Consider the following 16,285-nt stretch of genomic DNA (forward strand, 5'->3'; position numbering starts at 1 on the left):
TTCAAAGCCTCAAGCGCGTCCATGCTGCGGCGGGTCCAGCGTGGCTCACGGGAGACAGGCGCGCGGGTCAGGACGTGGGTTGGGGTCAGAGCGGTAAGTTTGGACCCGGCAACCAGTCAACACACGAGTGGGTTGATTGAAATGTGGCTCTGCCTCCAAGTTCCCACTGCGCGATCCCAGTCCCTCCCCTTCTCCCACTTCACCTTACCCAGTCAGCCACAGCAGGGCAGGGGGCCCAAACTGAGACTCGTGACCCTCTAGGGGTCCTGCAAGGAATTGTGTGTGGGTGTGTATATATATATATATATAAATATATGTGTGTGTATATATATATATATATAAATCTGTTTTTAATATATTTTTATATTAATATTGTTATTATATGTTTGTATATTTTATTATATTATATTTTCCTCCCCACAAAATATAGTGTATGAGCTCAGCCCTACTGCTGACGGTGAGTTTTTTTGTTGTGAGATTTGAGCTTTCTTTCCGCAGGGTTCAAGTCGTTGACCCAGTAACGTTAAACCAGACGGCGGTCGAGAGCAGGCGGAGAACATGCGACAGCTGCCGTGAAAAGGTTCGGGAGCCCCTGAGTTACAGCGACTGTTCACGGCGCGTCAGATAACGCCTTGGCTTTTGTTTGCGTCGCGGCCAGAGCCTCCCTCAGAGCGCGTGGGGAAGACACCTCTCATAGTCACATAGTCTCATAGTACCTCGCTGACTCACCCACAACAAAAACAGCTTTTCTTTTGTGTTTAATTCTATTTAAAATGTGCCCAAATAAACGAGGCGTCGAGTTCAACTCATTCTCGTAAAACATTCCACCCGTCTGCAACTTGGAACGACCCAACAGCCCCCTCCAACTCCTGGATAAAGGTCTGCTGCGCTGCAGACGGAGCCTCGCCACCTCGCCAGCCTCCCATGACAAATTAAGCAATAACAATGCTCTAATGATCAGAAAGGAAATTACGTGGCGAGCGACTCTCACTACAATGCACTGTATAGTGAGAGAGAGAGAGAGAGAGAGAGAGAGAGAGAGAAGGAGGTCGCAAACTGCAAAAAACAGTCGCCTCCGCCGAGTTTTGCCTCCGCACACGTGCGCAGCCCGGATTCACGGCACGTTCCGACAACACCTTCCATTTCCGCCCCCCCCGCGTCGCGCCCCTTGCGGCGAGGGGCCTGTGGACGTGTGTCCCCGCCTCGCTTTTTTGCGGGACAAACAAACATAACGGCCTCGAAACGGACGGGCCGCGTCCCTGGCGTGATGCGAGATAAACCCTGCGCCTCTCGGAGAAAAATAAAGATTCGTCATTGCCTTTTCCTCGTTCGGGGTTGGGGAGGGTGTCTGACTGTGAAGATCTCACGGTGCGAGTCAGATTGGATCCTGTCACGCGGAGGAGAGCTCTCAGGGGGCAAACGATCTACGGCCGCCGGACGGTCGGAATAGAAATATTTACTTCGGCCAAAACCCTCAAACATCCGTCCGCCATCGACTGAAAATGAGAGGTTACCGAAAAGAACAAAAACACATGACGACGCCAGGTGTTGTGTCATGCGATACCAGCGCCGTGTTTTTCCACCTGGGGTTAAGCTGTTTGTTGTGATGCTGTGCGTGGGATGGACTTCCGAGAAAGTGTGTTTACGGACTTACATGCCGATCGGGAACTATTGCATAAGGAGCGTCGGATCCCGAATTCAATGGGTTTCGGGTACCCCCCCCCCCCCCCCCCCCGACCTCCCCCCTGCTCCCTTTGTTGGATCTCGGCTCCGTCGGTTCACTGAAACGGGGACCTTGAGCGGCGATCTGTGGCGTCAGAGCACTTAACCGACCCCGCCGCGTTGCTGTTTCAACAACGGACATTTCTAAATGCACCTTCTATTGTAATTAGAGAACGTATCCGGCCCTCAATTGTGGAAATGGGCTTTTTTTTTTAAGCGTGTGTGTGTGCGGGTGCGTGCGTGTGTGTGTGTGTGTGTGTGTTTGTGTGTGTGTGTGTCTGTGTGTGTGTGCGTGTGTGTGTGTGCCTGTGTGTGTGTGCCTGTGTGTGAAATTCAGTACGATGTGCTCATTTCGAATGCTGCCGGGGCCTTGGTAGAATGTTCTCAGGAGCAGATTTGAGAGATTAACGCTCGCGTGAATGTGCTTTTCCTGGATTTGTTTGTGGGAGTCAGATAAACCTGCCGTCTGGATGCAGTGACCACCAGCGCAGCTCAAAGAATCAATTTTCCTGTGACTGTGACTTGGGCTTATGTAGATACACAATCGCTCCGTCAAGGCGGGCTCTGTGTTTGTATGTGTTTGGGTTTTTTTTTTTTTTTGGTTGTTTTTTTTAAGGCACTAACTATGCGGTCTGACGAATAGAACCCCAAACAAAAGCGTTTCTTCCAGAGCTTTAATTTTTTTTACAGAAAACAATAACAATATTGTGTCCTGGCAAGGCTTTGTCTGCGCTGGCAGAAACCCCGACCCCACCACGGCAGAAGACGTAGTAAGCGCCCGGGTTACCCCCTCGCCCCGAAAAAAAACCCCACTTCACAACAACGTCTCCCTTTGTGCATAACTTGTGTGTTTACATCAGATTTGAGCTTGTTGTTGTTGAGGAGGGCGGCGTGATGGAGGGAAGCCGGCAGCCCGAGACGTGTGGCACGCCGCTCCGTGCACCGTCGCACCGGGTGATCTATCCTTCACGGCGGCGGCGACCGTGCGTTTACGTCCGGAGCCAGAGCCAGGGCCCGAACCCTTTGATTTATTATGCAGAGTTCTGAGCGGGGGCCAGGGGCCTCTCTGTTTGGAAACACAACAGCCGTACCTGCTGAGTGAAAAGCCATTATCTCGCTGGACGGGCTCCGACAAATTTGGCCTGCCGCCTGGGGACATTTTTGTTCGCGTGTGTGTGCTTTCGGCCGTTCGCTTGCCGCCTTGGCGTTTTTTCGCTTTTTTATTCGCCGTGAAGTGGGTAAATCTCATCCTTCCCATCGAAAAGCAAACGTTTCCCCGAAACTACCCTGTATCTCTTTAAGGCTTTGGGTTGTACGTTGAAACAAAAAAAAAAAAAAAAAGAAGAAGAAGAAAAAAAAAAAAAGAAAAGCGCAGCAGACATGTTTATCATCTGTCAATGAACAGTTTGTCTATGTCTGTGGCTTGGAACTGGGACTAAAATAATGCTGTGGTCATCTGGCTGGTCACTACATCACAGTACTGGTTGCAAGGCACAAATGACTGCATTTGGGGATCCCTGCCGCCTCCTCTTCCTCGCGGCGAGTCTGCCGTCGCCGGTATTTCGCGCCACGTCCGTCCCCGGCGTTTTTCAACGACCAGAGACCCAGGGGCAAGGTCAAAGGGCGTCGCCCGTCGGGGGCCTCGTTTCCGAGTCGTTCCGCCGCTTTCGGAAAACGGGTTTGCACTGGTGTGTTGCGCGGGGGTCTGGTTCATCCGCGCGCTGACGCATGCGTCCCGCGCATCGCAACGATGACTTGGGGCCTTGAAGAGCAGAGATAAACTGTTTGCGTTGGCAAAGGGGAGCAGCGCTCGACGCACAGCGCTGGCGGGAAAACGGTGGCACCGCGTGCCGGGTCTGTCCGGATTATATACAACAGCGCCCGAATCGCAGCACGGCCCCGACTCTGTTTGGACTCCCCGTGAGGTCTTCGGGTTGGAGCGCCTCCAATGCCTAGTTCCACCCGAATGATGTCATACACCGCCCCCCGCCCAACCGATGCCTCAAGTCCACTGCTCCTGAGGCAGGATACCCGCCTTCACTCACTCCTTGTCCTCCCCTCGTCCTTTTTCAAACTGCTTAGTCAACACTTTTCGATTAATAGTTAATAATCCCCCCTCGTGGATTGTGGAATGTTCTTTCTTATCATTTTCTTATCGGAAGCCCCCGTCGCATACCCGCCTGCATGTGACTCATTCTGCTCCCCTTGTCTTTCTTCAAAAATGTTCAAGAGTCAAAACTTTTCGACCAACAATTTAATTAAAAAAATGTTGTCTGCATTATAGAGTTTTGTTTAGTTTGTTTTTATTTTTGCAATGTGAAGTGTCTTTGTGTACTCAGAAAAAAGGAGAAGAAAAGTATATACGTCGGAGGTAAGATATAATAATAATAATAATAATAATAATAAGTATAATAATAATAAAAACAATGATAAAAATTGAAAATATATATTATTATGAATATTATTATCGTGTTTAACTTCCTGAATGTGAACATACACCATAACAACATGATAATACAGCACTTTCTTTTCCTCATTGCTCATCCTCAACCGGCTCACAACAGGCCTCAAAGGGCAGATTATCCTTCAGGGTGAATGGCTGAAGCACTTTTCTCCACGTTATTAAAGCTGGTTCGAGCTCTATCCCAACCCAAAATTAAATTTAGAAAAGTAATTTTCCCTTAGGCCCCCTCAGCGCACACACACACACACACACACCACAAAATTCATTACAGGTGCATCCACCCTCCCATGCACAATGATAACCTCACCACCCAAACTCCACCCAACCTGCCCTTCTGTGCTGCCCACCCCCGCCTCCACCGAACTCAACCCCATAGACAAAGAATTTGTCTGGGGGTCTGAGGGCTTGGGGGTTTGGGGGTCCTCCCCGAGAGAAAAATTGCTTTGCAGATACCTTTATTTCTGCATTCCGGTGAATCTGGAATTTGAATTTTATTGCAGAAATCACAAAATAACGAGCCAAAAAAAATACTATTTAAAGACGGATCTCGCTTTCCCCAAGTGGAGCAACAACAGCAACAACTTTACTTTTTAAACTTTTTCTTTCTGTCATCCATTTTTTTAAATTTTGACGACACACACCCATTAATTTTCCACTGTTTTCTTGGGGGGGTTGGTAGGTCCAGTTGGTTGGTGGGTTGTGTTGTGATATTTGCCGAAGTTCATCTTTTGATGCATAGGTTTTCTTTTTTTCTGAAAAAATAGAAAATCACATCCGGGGGCGGCCAAAGTTTTTATATGTTGTATTCTAAAAATAAATGCTACAGTTTTCCATAATACCTTTTTCTTTTTTTTTCTTTTTCCCCTCTTCTTGGCTTGGCACCCTCATGGATGATTGGTGCCTGAGGCAACGGCCTATACGGCCTGTGCCACAGTCTGCTGGCATCCAGGAGGGTGTACTGTACATTTTGGGAACACTTTGTCCCCAATGACGACGCCGATCAAGATTATTTAGCAAGTTGCACCATTTGATATTACAACAGTGTCTACTAATAATTAATGTGAACAGTGAGCCATTAGAGGAAGTTATAAATAACGGCGAATTCTTGGCTCGGATGATGGGAACAAGGGGGTGTTGGGTAATACTGCTGATAAAGTGTAAATTTAGGGAATCATGTACTGCTGAAAGTAGAAGAAAAAAGTAACCCGATATCCTGTTTTCTGCATTTATATATAAAGTATGTGAGAAATAGATTCTTCTCATTCTCTGTTATTACATAAATAGCCTTTTGTCACTAACCTGTCTCTAATAATCCAGTTGAGCATTTATGAATCGGTTGTGACTCAACTAGGATCACAGAATCCGCACAATCCATTTAATTCGGTTATCTCATTAGGCGAGGCACAGGGATGACATCACCTCCTGTTGAAGGCTTGCAAATCAAATCAGTAAAAAGACAAAGTCCGAAGTGTAAAACCGAATAGTTGATTTGCGATAGTCCTGCTGGTGGAAGAGCTTGAGGGACCCGAGTGGGATTCATTACGCGCTGATATTTCAGAAATGCGAGTGTCTTGTTCCCGTTGCGAGGTGGAGAGACCGCCCGGTGTCGGGTCATCGCCCCCGTCCCCAAGTCTTGATGATGTGTCCTTTTCTTTGGCATTTATTTTTATTTGGGTTTGGTTTGCGGTAAACGATGGCAGTATGTATTTGGTGTCCGCACTTTCCTCGTTGTGTCAGGAAGCGTTGAAGCGAAGGTTCTGAACCGGTTCCTCACTCGTAAAAATCTGCAGTTCCACGAAGAACCTTCCCCTGCGATAGAACCGACTCCATTCCGGTTCTTTGCGTTCCTCATTCGTCATTCCTCGTTCGAATATTAGAAGGTTATTAATCTTTTTTTTTTTTTCTTTTTTTTGGTCAAATGATGGCAGGGGACTTGATCTTCACTCTGAAGAACCATATTTGGTTAAATTTGGAATTTAAAACGGTCATAAATGTGTGTTTATAGGAATGGGGCTTTCCTTATTTAGCCCATTGGCATGACTTGGTGTGGCCATGTGGTTCATAGTGGTCCAGGGTTTTAGGAGAGCCTTGGTCTCGAAGAGAAATGGTTCTGGAACGCTAAACTGTAGGGACTTGATTTACTATCTAAATTAAGCTGTTTACGTGACTTGGACCACATTGTTGATTTAAAAAAAGTTGGTTCTCATGATAAACCTTATCATGAGATTATTATTATTTTTTTCCCAGCTATAGGGCTACTGCAGTTGACTTGCAAATCCTATTTGTAGAAGAAGGTGTTGCGGGTGCGTTCCGCCGAAAAACTTAAAATGCTTTCAAATGTTATACTGTAGAAAACAACTAATCAAAATAAAAAGGAAAAATAAATCCGACAGCAAACAGATGTTATTTCTAATTGCATCTGTGACTCCGCCGTGTTTTTATCAGCGTTTAATATCCGAGTAATACATCCACGTCAGGACAAATAAAAGCCACGGGGCGGATCAATTAGATGTTGTATTTGTTTTCACTTATCTCTCCGCCTGCTCTAAAATGTTGAATATGTCGCGGCTGTCCTCGATGAATAATGAAAAATTGATGAATATTTTCCTGCGGACGCCGGTGGGGTGGACGGGCTCATAGGGCCTGTTCTCCTCTGCTCTGTTTAATGAAAGGGCACACCTTTAAATCCCAAATGAGGCCGAAGCTTCCTGAACCGAATCCTGTCGAATAAATGAGAAATATATCAAAAGGCTGCACTCAAGCCACGGCAGATTTTATTTGTATCGCTCATTTCATACACAAAGGGCAGTTCAAATTATATATATATATATATATATATATATGTAAATATTATAGGCCTACTGCAGTTTCAAGGTTTTGGAGTCATCAATTTAGAACAAGACATTGAAGGATCACGATCATTCTGAATGATTTCCATCTCTCAAATTATTGGTTTTGAACGATAGCAATCCTCAAATAACTCCCAAAAACCATCCTCAACCCTCAAATGCAACCTTCAGTTTTTGCCCGGAATCAGGTGAAATAATCCCGTCAGAGGTCCCTTTCGCCCTAGTTGAGATCAGATGTCTACACCTTTTTCAAAGGGGACCTACAGCGTGATGCTCCTTTACAATAAGTTCATATAGGTCTCTGAGGTCCCCAAAACACGTTTTGGAAGATTTTTGCTAAAAAAGAAATGCCACTCGGATGAAGCATTCGAGCCATTCTAACATGCCTCTAAACCAGTGTTTCCCAAATGAAAAACCATTGCGACCAAATTCAAAATAGGTCTGGTCTATAAATAATGAGAAGAGGGGATTTGGGCATAAAAGAAGGTTCCTGACCGTTTTTGTTGCAGTTTCCGCATCACCTTACAATATCTTGAATAGGTAAACCAGCCATTGCGAAGAGATATGTTTCATAAATCACAACTTTGTTTTATGCACGTGTTATTGAAAACATGTACACGTCTTAAGTACTTAATATATTAGACCAAATAAATGCATTTAGGCTGAGTTAACAAGCTATCTCATTGTTTTTATTCCCTCTCATCGGTAAAACAAACAGAATGAATGTATGAATGTGCAATTTTCAGAACAATACGAACATTCAGTACTATCAGTTTTTGAAATGCTCATCGCGGGTATTATCAGTTGCATTCCAGTCCGGTTGCAGTGTACAAGAGGAGAACTGCAGCGTTCAGTCTGTTTCTGTGTTTTATCTTAGTTTTAGCGAGAGATGAAAATAACACTTCACACTTGTACGTGGTTGTGAAAGGGATGAGGAGCAGCAGAGCAAGGAGCGGCGCACGGACAAAGCTCATCAATAATAATACATTTCTGCCGAAACACGACACAAAAATTTTATAGAAAGTAATTTCATTTCATTAAAAAAAAAACAATGGCAATCGGTTGCCGGCGAAAAAACGGCAATGTTTCAGGACGCTCTTTTTAGTGGGTGGAGCCACCCTCCTGAGGCCCCTGGTCCCATGAGCCAATGGGGTTTGAGCACAAGCTCCAGGTTCTGTGAGCCAATGGGATTTGAACATGACTTTCGTGTCCGTTGTATGTAGTCGGTAAACATTCACTGATTTCACCTTACGAGTCCGCCAAAATCTGTTTCGGAACAAATTTGAGGTGACTCATATGAGATCGGCAAGGCATAATTTAGAAGTTTGTTACAACTTTGCGCGAATCGCACAGTCGATCAACATTAACCCACCTTACACAACTATTTTTTTAATATTTACATTTCCAACGTCCGCAGTTCTGTCACGAACAATTGGTATAAATTGCTCTTTCTTTTAAAAGATTTGTGCTGGTCTGTGCAGCCAACAACAGAGCACCTCTCATGCGTAGCTCTTAGCCAGCACCACTAGCGGTGGTGCTGAAGCCGTGGGTGGAATGACTCGGATGGGGGCCGGTTCTGATTCTACTGTGGCCCGGCATGACGTAGGGTTGGGAAGACAAATCCGAACGTCGCGCTTCACCGCGTGTTTTCTGAAAATGAAAGTCGTTAAAAAAAACGGCGTTGTTTCTTCTCATTTCACAGCTTGTGTGTTAGTGGGCCCGTCAGAGGACCAAGTGCGCACGGGTGGTGAAAAAGTGTGTTTTTTCGTGGTATCGCAAGGTTGTACGCTGTTCCACCAAATCAGCGAAGCGTTTCGCCGCCCGGGGAACAGCTGCTGCGGGCCATCTTCCCCTGCTGAGGTTGGTTCACATCTCAAATAAACCGTGACACAGCTGATTGCCACTGGCTGCGGGCTCGTTTCCATTTCCCCCCTTAAACTCACGCGGATCTTTACAAAAGAAAAAAAACAAATTTAATTGTGTTTTCGTGTTTAAGGACACGTTAAAAAACACACACACACACACACACACACACAAAATACTGAGCAGGAAGCTGGACTTTAAGTCTTGTTTTTTTTCCCAACGTGTGGTTAGAATCATGTGACTTTTAAGTACATTTTCTACATTAAATACTATGTACAGGCGCCTGAAGAGCAATATAAATGGCAACATAGACTTGAAGGTAAAGGCTAGTCGCACCATCCGGTCAATTTCAATGGAGCTAAATTTTATGTATAAATCCATTTAATATATATTTCCATTTGACTATTTTACGTCATTTTTATATTAAGCCCTGTAAAACCTATAGAAGCACAATGTAAAGCCATGTGAAAGGGGCAGAACAAACTGCCGTGTGGCTACGAGGTACAATGTTGTTTATAGTTTTGATTTTAAATTCTGTCCCGCAATCTGGACGGACGGATTGTTGACAGACCGATTCTGAATGAAAAACCAAAATTGAAACACGTCAGCACATAATCTGAGGGAAGCAGTCAGCACGGTGCCAGGGAGTCACAATGGCTCTTGTTTGTGTCTTTAAGTGTTTTGTGCTTCATATTCACGCTGAGCTACATACCAGCCTGGTTCCCAAGACCATGCCATGAATACTGAACAGCGGCCACATTATGTGGAATCAACACATTACGTGCTCCACGCGCTCATTTTCCACAGATGACTTATCTCTCTACACAGTTGAAAAGAAAAAAAGGGGGGGGGATTTAATTTTTATTCTTTTGCCACCGAACACGTGTCCTGTACAGAGCGCTCGGCGGTGTTCGCTCGCTTCGACTCGCACTTAATTCGAGTCGTTTTTGAAACGCAAGTCACTTGATTCAGAGAGTACCCGGACGCTACGGAACACTTCCCCATTTGGACATTCATCGGGTCATACTCTGGTTTTCAACTTAGTGCAGAAATTTTTGGACTTCCCTATAGCATCAGTCAGGAATTCCCGCCCTGCGATCATGTAAAGTGCATGCAACCCACAACACGCCCGGATCCTTGTGACAAACGCACGGTGCATGCACAGCTGCAGCTGGGAGGTGACAACAACTTCCTCTCCGCTTTCCGTGGCTTAAGTCATGTCCAAAATATGATGAGGCCCTAGCTACTGTATCAATGTGTGGGTGCGTTCCAAAGTCTTTCCATTGTTCACGACCAAACAAAAAGAGGAATTTAGCGATCGACAGATTGCAGAGAGGAAAGTAAATCGGCATTTAGAATTTTTTTTTTTATATGACTTATCACAGAAGAAAAACAATGAATAGAAGTAACAAAAGACACAAAATAACAAGGTGTGTGGACTTCAACCGTTTCACAGGGGTCCATAAACGTCTTAACTTTTTCACCAAGACAAACATTTCACCCACGTACAGATTAAACGGTTTCTCAACTACGAGGCTGATTTGACCGCGGGATTTATATTTTGGGAATAATCATCTCTACGCCTGCTGAGCGGCAGCTCTGGCAGCGAGCCGCACTTGCCGCTCCTGCTCGGACCTTTCCCTCATCTCCTTCTCCCGCTGCACCAGCAGCCTCTTCTCCGCCCCCCAGGCCTCCACCTGGCTGCCGTACTGCTGCAGGTCCGGCTGCTCGGCGGCGCTGAGGTTCTGCCGGGCCTGCGTGGACACCAGGGCCTGAAAGGTGGCGGGGTCCACTTTACCCTGCGTCTCCAGCTCGCTGCGGAGCTCCTGCAGAGGGAGGAGGAGGATGGAAGGTGATGAAAGGTGACGGCATTTACATTAAACCGCTCGGATACGACCATCACTCAAGGACATTCAAAGAGGTGAACGTCCTTAAATCCATGCACAAATTGCTTTAATTTCATTTGGTGCTTTTAAAACAGTGATTCTCAACCGTTTACATATCAAGAAGCCTTTGATACGCATTAGGCCACGGACCCTATTTGATACTCTGGGACCTGCGAAGATTTTCATCGTCAGATATGACTTTGGTCCAAACTTATCACACTTTTGAAAGTAAGTGTAATTGTAATATTCACAACGTAACTGTTGAACATTGGTTTGCTTAAAGATGTAGGGAGTTTACATATTAAAGTCCCTGTAAAGGGATTTCAGATATTGTTTCAAAGCACATTATACATGTTAGAAAGTAATTGCTGAGAACATGTGAAAAGACTGAACGATGTAGTTCTGAATTGTGGAGTTGAACTGTTAAACTGTTTCTCGCCATTTTTGTGATCCACATTTTTGGGGGAGGGGGGGGCTAAATCATGACTCCATGACGTGGAGCAGTCATATACGGCTTGGCCCCTACCCTAACACTATATAAACACCAGGTCGAAATCTGAGCACGAGCGGTGAAATGAGCTAAGCTAACAGCCCAGAGTTTGGGATAAAACACTGTTTTGGGAATAAACATCAGGAGTGAAAGGCGTCTTCAGGGAGACCGTGAACTCATGCCACGGACACCCACCACCGTCCTGTTGGTTTGACTGTACGGGGTTTGGCTACGTTAGCATTAGCTGCATGCTAGGAGGCCGCGGAGCCCGGTGCTGGCCTGCGGAGGAGCCAGCAGGGGGCATCGGAGAGCAGCCAGACAGCAGCGCTTTGGGTTGAGCAGCTAGAGACAGGACTGGGTTCAGCAGAACATTTAAACGTGGAACTTACTCCAACGTGGCTTCAGTGGACATGCACACAGTGTGGCTCCAGAGAGGGAACTACCCCCCCACGATTCTGAAACCTTAATTTTATATACTTGCCAATTTTTATTTAATCATTCAAATGTAGCTGGATGGTTAACAACACATTTTTCTGTGGTGTGACAAACTCAGAACATATATTTGTTTTTGCTTTACAGGGACTTTAAAGACAATTAGTAACTGATATGAGTCTGGATGTTGCATGGGATATTAAAATAAGCAGGATTTGGAAAGATCTATGTTTGAATTTATATATACTGTTTAATGTGTAATATGGCAGAGATCCACAGCTCGATATTACGTCTTTTATTACCATGTTCAAGGTTATTAGTCGGACGACAGAAATCATGACAAATCATCTCCCACTCTCTCTCTCATATACTGTATTTATACACACACACACCTTAAACCTGCTGACATAAAATGGCAGCTTAGCCTGCTCTGCCTCGTCCTCCTCATCCAGGGAGCTCTCCTTCTTCTTCTGCTCCTCCTCCTCTTCCTCTCCTCTCGATTCTTCTCCAGAGGAGTCAGAGTCAGAGGCAGAGGAGAGCTCCTGCAGCACCTCGTCCAAGTGGTCCAGCTGGGAAGGAAAGAAAGAACACATCTGAAATAAGAGACAGTTTCCTGTCATGGGAAGCAGGGGTAGAGTTTCTCAAACATTGAACAACCCCCCCCAAAAAGAAAAAAAGCTTGTTATGGGAAGACGACCAGGATGATATATATATATATATATATATATATATATATATATATATATATATATATAAAAAATAAAAACGAATAAAATAAGACAACTTGCAGACAACAATGATTTACTTCCTCTCTCAGTGCATAATAGCATTTTCTAGTCAGACTACATTATTATGTGCTGCTGTCTGCCACATGCCGTTTACATCCCATTTGTAGTCATTTTCACAGACATCCGCAGCTCTCCGGGCTCCTCGAAATCTCATTAGCTGCGGACAAAGCTGAACTATTGGGCTGGACAGGATTTCAGGCGCTATCCTGCGGCTCTGTGTACGTGAGGACGGGAAAAAATCGCACAGAAACCAGGTCCATCACCACAGAACACCGTCTTGTGTGGAGGTGGACCGCCGTCTGCGTCATGCTCCCCACCTGGAAAGTAACAATGGATATCCTGTCGTGTCCGCTGGATACCACTAATACCATTACTCTGTCTGTTCTGGAGCCACGAACCGCCCCACATTCGACATAACATTTTAATTTGATATATTAATACCATTCACAAATATTCTTCTGTAGGCTACTCTCACGTTATCCGTTTTTTTCAAGGAAAAGTGTAAGGTGACAAACCAGCCAGTCACACTTGCAGGTTGATGTGTTGTCATGGGCTGTATTATATTTTAACGTCCATAAATAGTAAATGGGTTGCATTTATTCAGTGCTTGTTTTGGCCACTAAGGATACTCAAAATGCTTTACATGTCACATGCCTCACATTCACCCACCATGTCAGCCATGATAGGAGGCAACGAGCTTGTCTTGCTCAAGGATACCTCGGCAAACAGCTGCTAGATCACCACTCTACCTCCGGAGCTACTGCAGGCCTTACCGTATCTTTTGACAGCTTTACATCTCCAGGTGCCGCAGCCACACTCTCCATGACAGCCAGCGCTCGACCCACAAATCCATGTTTCCAGGTCAGAGGCATCCCTCGGAATACAGCATGGATGCCATTGAGCATCTCCACTTTACCTGCACGAGTAAAAAGTGGAAAAAAAAATAAAAATAAATAAAAAGCACTGTGACAAAACGGCCTAGTAGTGGTGAGAGATATAAATGAATAATTAATACGCACCCAAAAGAGAATTGCCAAAGAATTGAGCGCTCAGGCCGACAGTGTTGTCCTGCTTCATTCCAATGATCAGCAGCGCTGCTCCCAGGGCCCGCTCTTCTGCAATCTGAACACAGTACAATAGTTAAGATGTTTGGATTTTTCATTATCTTTCTGGTGTCCAAGTCAGGAATTATGAAGCTTATCAAACAGACAATACACGGAGGCTGCCTTTGGTCTACTGGAAATAATGGAATAACTTTCATACAACTTAGCCAGGTGCTTAAGAGTCACGTCCTAAAGAGCTGCTGATTTACAGTGATCTTACATCTGTGTTTCACTTACACCAAGTTTTGGCTTGGTTGCCAGGTAGTTGCCGAGGGCGTACAGAGACAGGATCTGTGTGGACGGGAGGTCGAAGGCCTCTTGAAGCATCACCTCCTCAACCACAGAACACGCACCTAAGAATTAAAGAATTTTAACACAGATAAGCCATTTATTACAATCAAATTGCACATAAATATTTAGCAGAAATAGTGATAGTATTTTTTTTTTTAACTGTCCTCAAAGGAAAACATTTGAGTATAAAGATTTTTAATAAGTCGAAGAGAAAATATTTTTGTTAATTTTAGGTTCCATAACAGCATGCGATGATGACAATGGAATGCAAGTTTACCGCCGCCCTGAAGCTGAGTGACAAGTGATAAGACGTAGGAACGTTGAACGAACTTAAAAAGGACATTAATGTTGGATGTCCTTCATGCTCATCTTCACATTCATAACCTTTGAGTTGAAGTCCAAATTTAGGGCTCGTCCAAACACTCATCACCTGACTAGAAGCCAATAGTTCTTGTGCAATCTGCCACACTAGAGGCTGCTTGGGAAGGTTTCCAAGCAATGGATACCGTTATTCGTTTAATATGAGAATTTGGAATGGCACTCATGTCGTCACTCTGAGTGACTTGTTTTTAATGAGAGCCGTTCATTTCATCCAGAACTATAGAAAATGACTCTTCAAATAATAGTTTATTATAATTTTAAAACATGTTACTTTCAAAGTCTCCATCCTTAATGTAGGAATCTATGAGTAGGTTGAAGGTGAAGTCATCTGGGAACATTCCATACTGAACCTGCAGGCACAAACATACACATATTTCATTTTTTCTAGAAAAGATTTATAAAAAAAAAAAAAAATGTATTAGATTATTTATATATTATTTTTAGAGTTTACCTTATTTTTGAGTGTGTGCATTGCTTTGTCCCTGGCCCCGTATTTAAGACACTGTCTGATCCAACTGTGAACGGTCCAGTCCCTAAGGTACCAGCAGTTCGGGCTGTGACGAAACCTAGAGGAGAAAGCGGCATCAAAGTTCTAATTTACTGATTGAAGTGCTGATAAGAGCAAGAGAAGCATGGAAAGTGTCTACCATTTTGAAATCTACAACATTGTAAGTGCATTGCAGCTTTTTTAGCTTAACCATCAAGGTACTCCACAACACTGATGGCAGCAAGAAAGCACTATTCAACACAATCAGCTCCAACTCAAAAGCAGGCAAATACAATGAAATGGAGTTATAAAAACAATGAGACTTCGACTTCTATAGATAGTCTAAATGGACTATTCTATGTAAAACAGACTGGTATTTTAAAGAGATAGTCCCTAAACAAAGGCATGCTTGAAGGCGAAATGGCATCCTGTAATCTTATATGAAAGGGTGCAGATTCCAGAAGGTAAAATAAACAGGAAAGGTCTGGAGTGCAACAGGAGGAAAAATAACTAAGATAAACATGTGACCGAACAGAGGACAAAACAGACAATCATCTAAAAGAGAAGTTCATACCAATACCGGGGAAAAGGTTTCGTCTTACTTGTAAAGGTAATACTCCGCCTGATCAACTTCTTCCCTTGACGATATATTGTCTACAAACTGAAATACAGAATTCACAATGTATTGATGACATGCCTCTAAAATTCTAAGTGAACGAGTGTTTTTAGATCAAATGTGTCCGGATAATAAAAATGTAGGTTCATGATATTATGTATTACTTACCCGTGATATCGTTAGGGAGCTAACAGGAAGCTTCCTATCATACAAGCTGTTCATAAAGTCGGCCAATACAACTGCAAGGTGAGAATAAAAATGCACATTTAATGCGGTTCATAAAGAGGAATTTTGAATTGCACATATTGGCTTTGAGAGGACGGCAAAGACATTATGACCATCAAAACAGACCAAAATAGACAGCCTCCCAAAATCCTATGATGTACTTAAAAAGAATCTTGTATAACGTGTTTCAAACATGTCATCTCAGGTACACAAGATAGACGTTTTTTATAATTTGTTATCATATTGAGCCTGAACAATGTGACACTGCCACCCTGTGTTGACCAAGAAGACATACATCCACCTGCCGTGGTCCACAGCAACATATGACTGAATGAATACACAGGATCCTCTATTTGCTTCTAATGAAGTCGGTCAATATACATGGAATGGATGACTGTCTGCTGGAAAACACCTCAACCTACTATACATTAATAAACAAGACAACGTGTGATTAAACTTCACAATACACTGACATGAATACGGTCAACTTGTCTCTCCTTACCCAGGTTCTGAGGGTCAGGTTCTCTGGCCTCCCATAGCTGTGTGTCTGTGTATGCGGCTGAAAGCAAACACCTTCTGGCTGGGAAGGGAGGAAATTGTCTATGTTATAATTTGTCACATAACCACAGCCTACAATAATAAGCATGCGTGTCTTTCTCATGCTCAGCCTCAGCCTGTCTCTTCAAAA

At 44.2% G+C, this 16,285-nt stretch overlaps 1 protein-coding gene across 1 annotated transcript in view; it reads right to left on the minus strand.

Moving 5' to 3' along the window:
• Window positions 1-10,245: 10,245 nt before the first annotated feature.
• The window catches only part of mrps27 (mitochondrial ribosomal protein S27), a 6,318-nt gene continuing 278 nt past the window's right edge, over window positions 10,246-16,285 (minus strand). The window contains exons 2-11 of the mRNA XM_080003913.1: window positions 16,100-16,177; window positions 15,541-15,611; window positions 15,359-15,417; window positions 14,721-14,835; window positions 14,541-14,619; window positions 13,835-13,950; window positions 13,514-13,616; window positions 13,268-13,410; window positions 12,099-12,275; window positions 10,246-10,724 (exon numbers count right to left, since the gene is read on the minus strand). Coding sequence (XP_079860039.1) covers window positions 10,476-10,724; window positions 12,099-12,275; window positions 13,268-13,410; window positions 13,514-13,616; window positions 13,835-13,950; window positions 14,541-14,619; window positions 14,721-14,835; window positions 15,359-15,417; window positions 15,541-15,611; window positions 16,100-16,177 — 1,190 coding nt within the window. The 3' untranslated portion in view covers window positions 10,246-10,475. The remainder of the gene's footprint in view (window positions 10,725-12,098; window positions 12,276-13,267; window positions 13,411-13,513; window positions 13,617-13,834; window positions 13,951-14,540; window positions 14,620-14,720; window positions 14,836-15,358; window positions 15,418-15,540; window positions 15,612-16,099; window positions 16,178-16,285) is intronic.

This window comes from Zeus faber (assembly GCF_960531495.2).
Source record: "Zeus faber genome assembly, chromosome: 7".
Classification (NCBI taxonomy): Eukaryota; Metazoa; Chordata; class Actinopteri; order Zeiformes; family Zeidae; genus Zeus; species Zeus faber.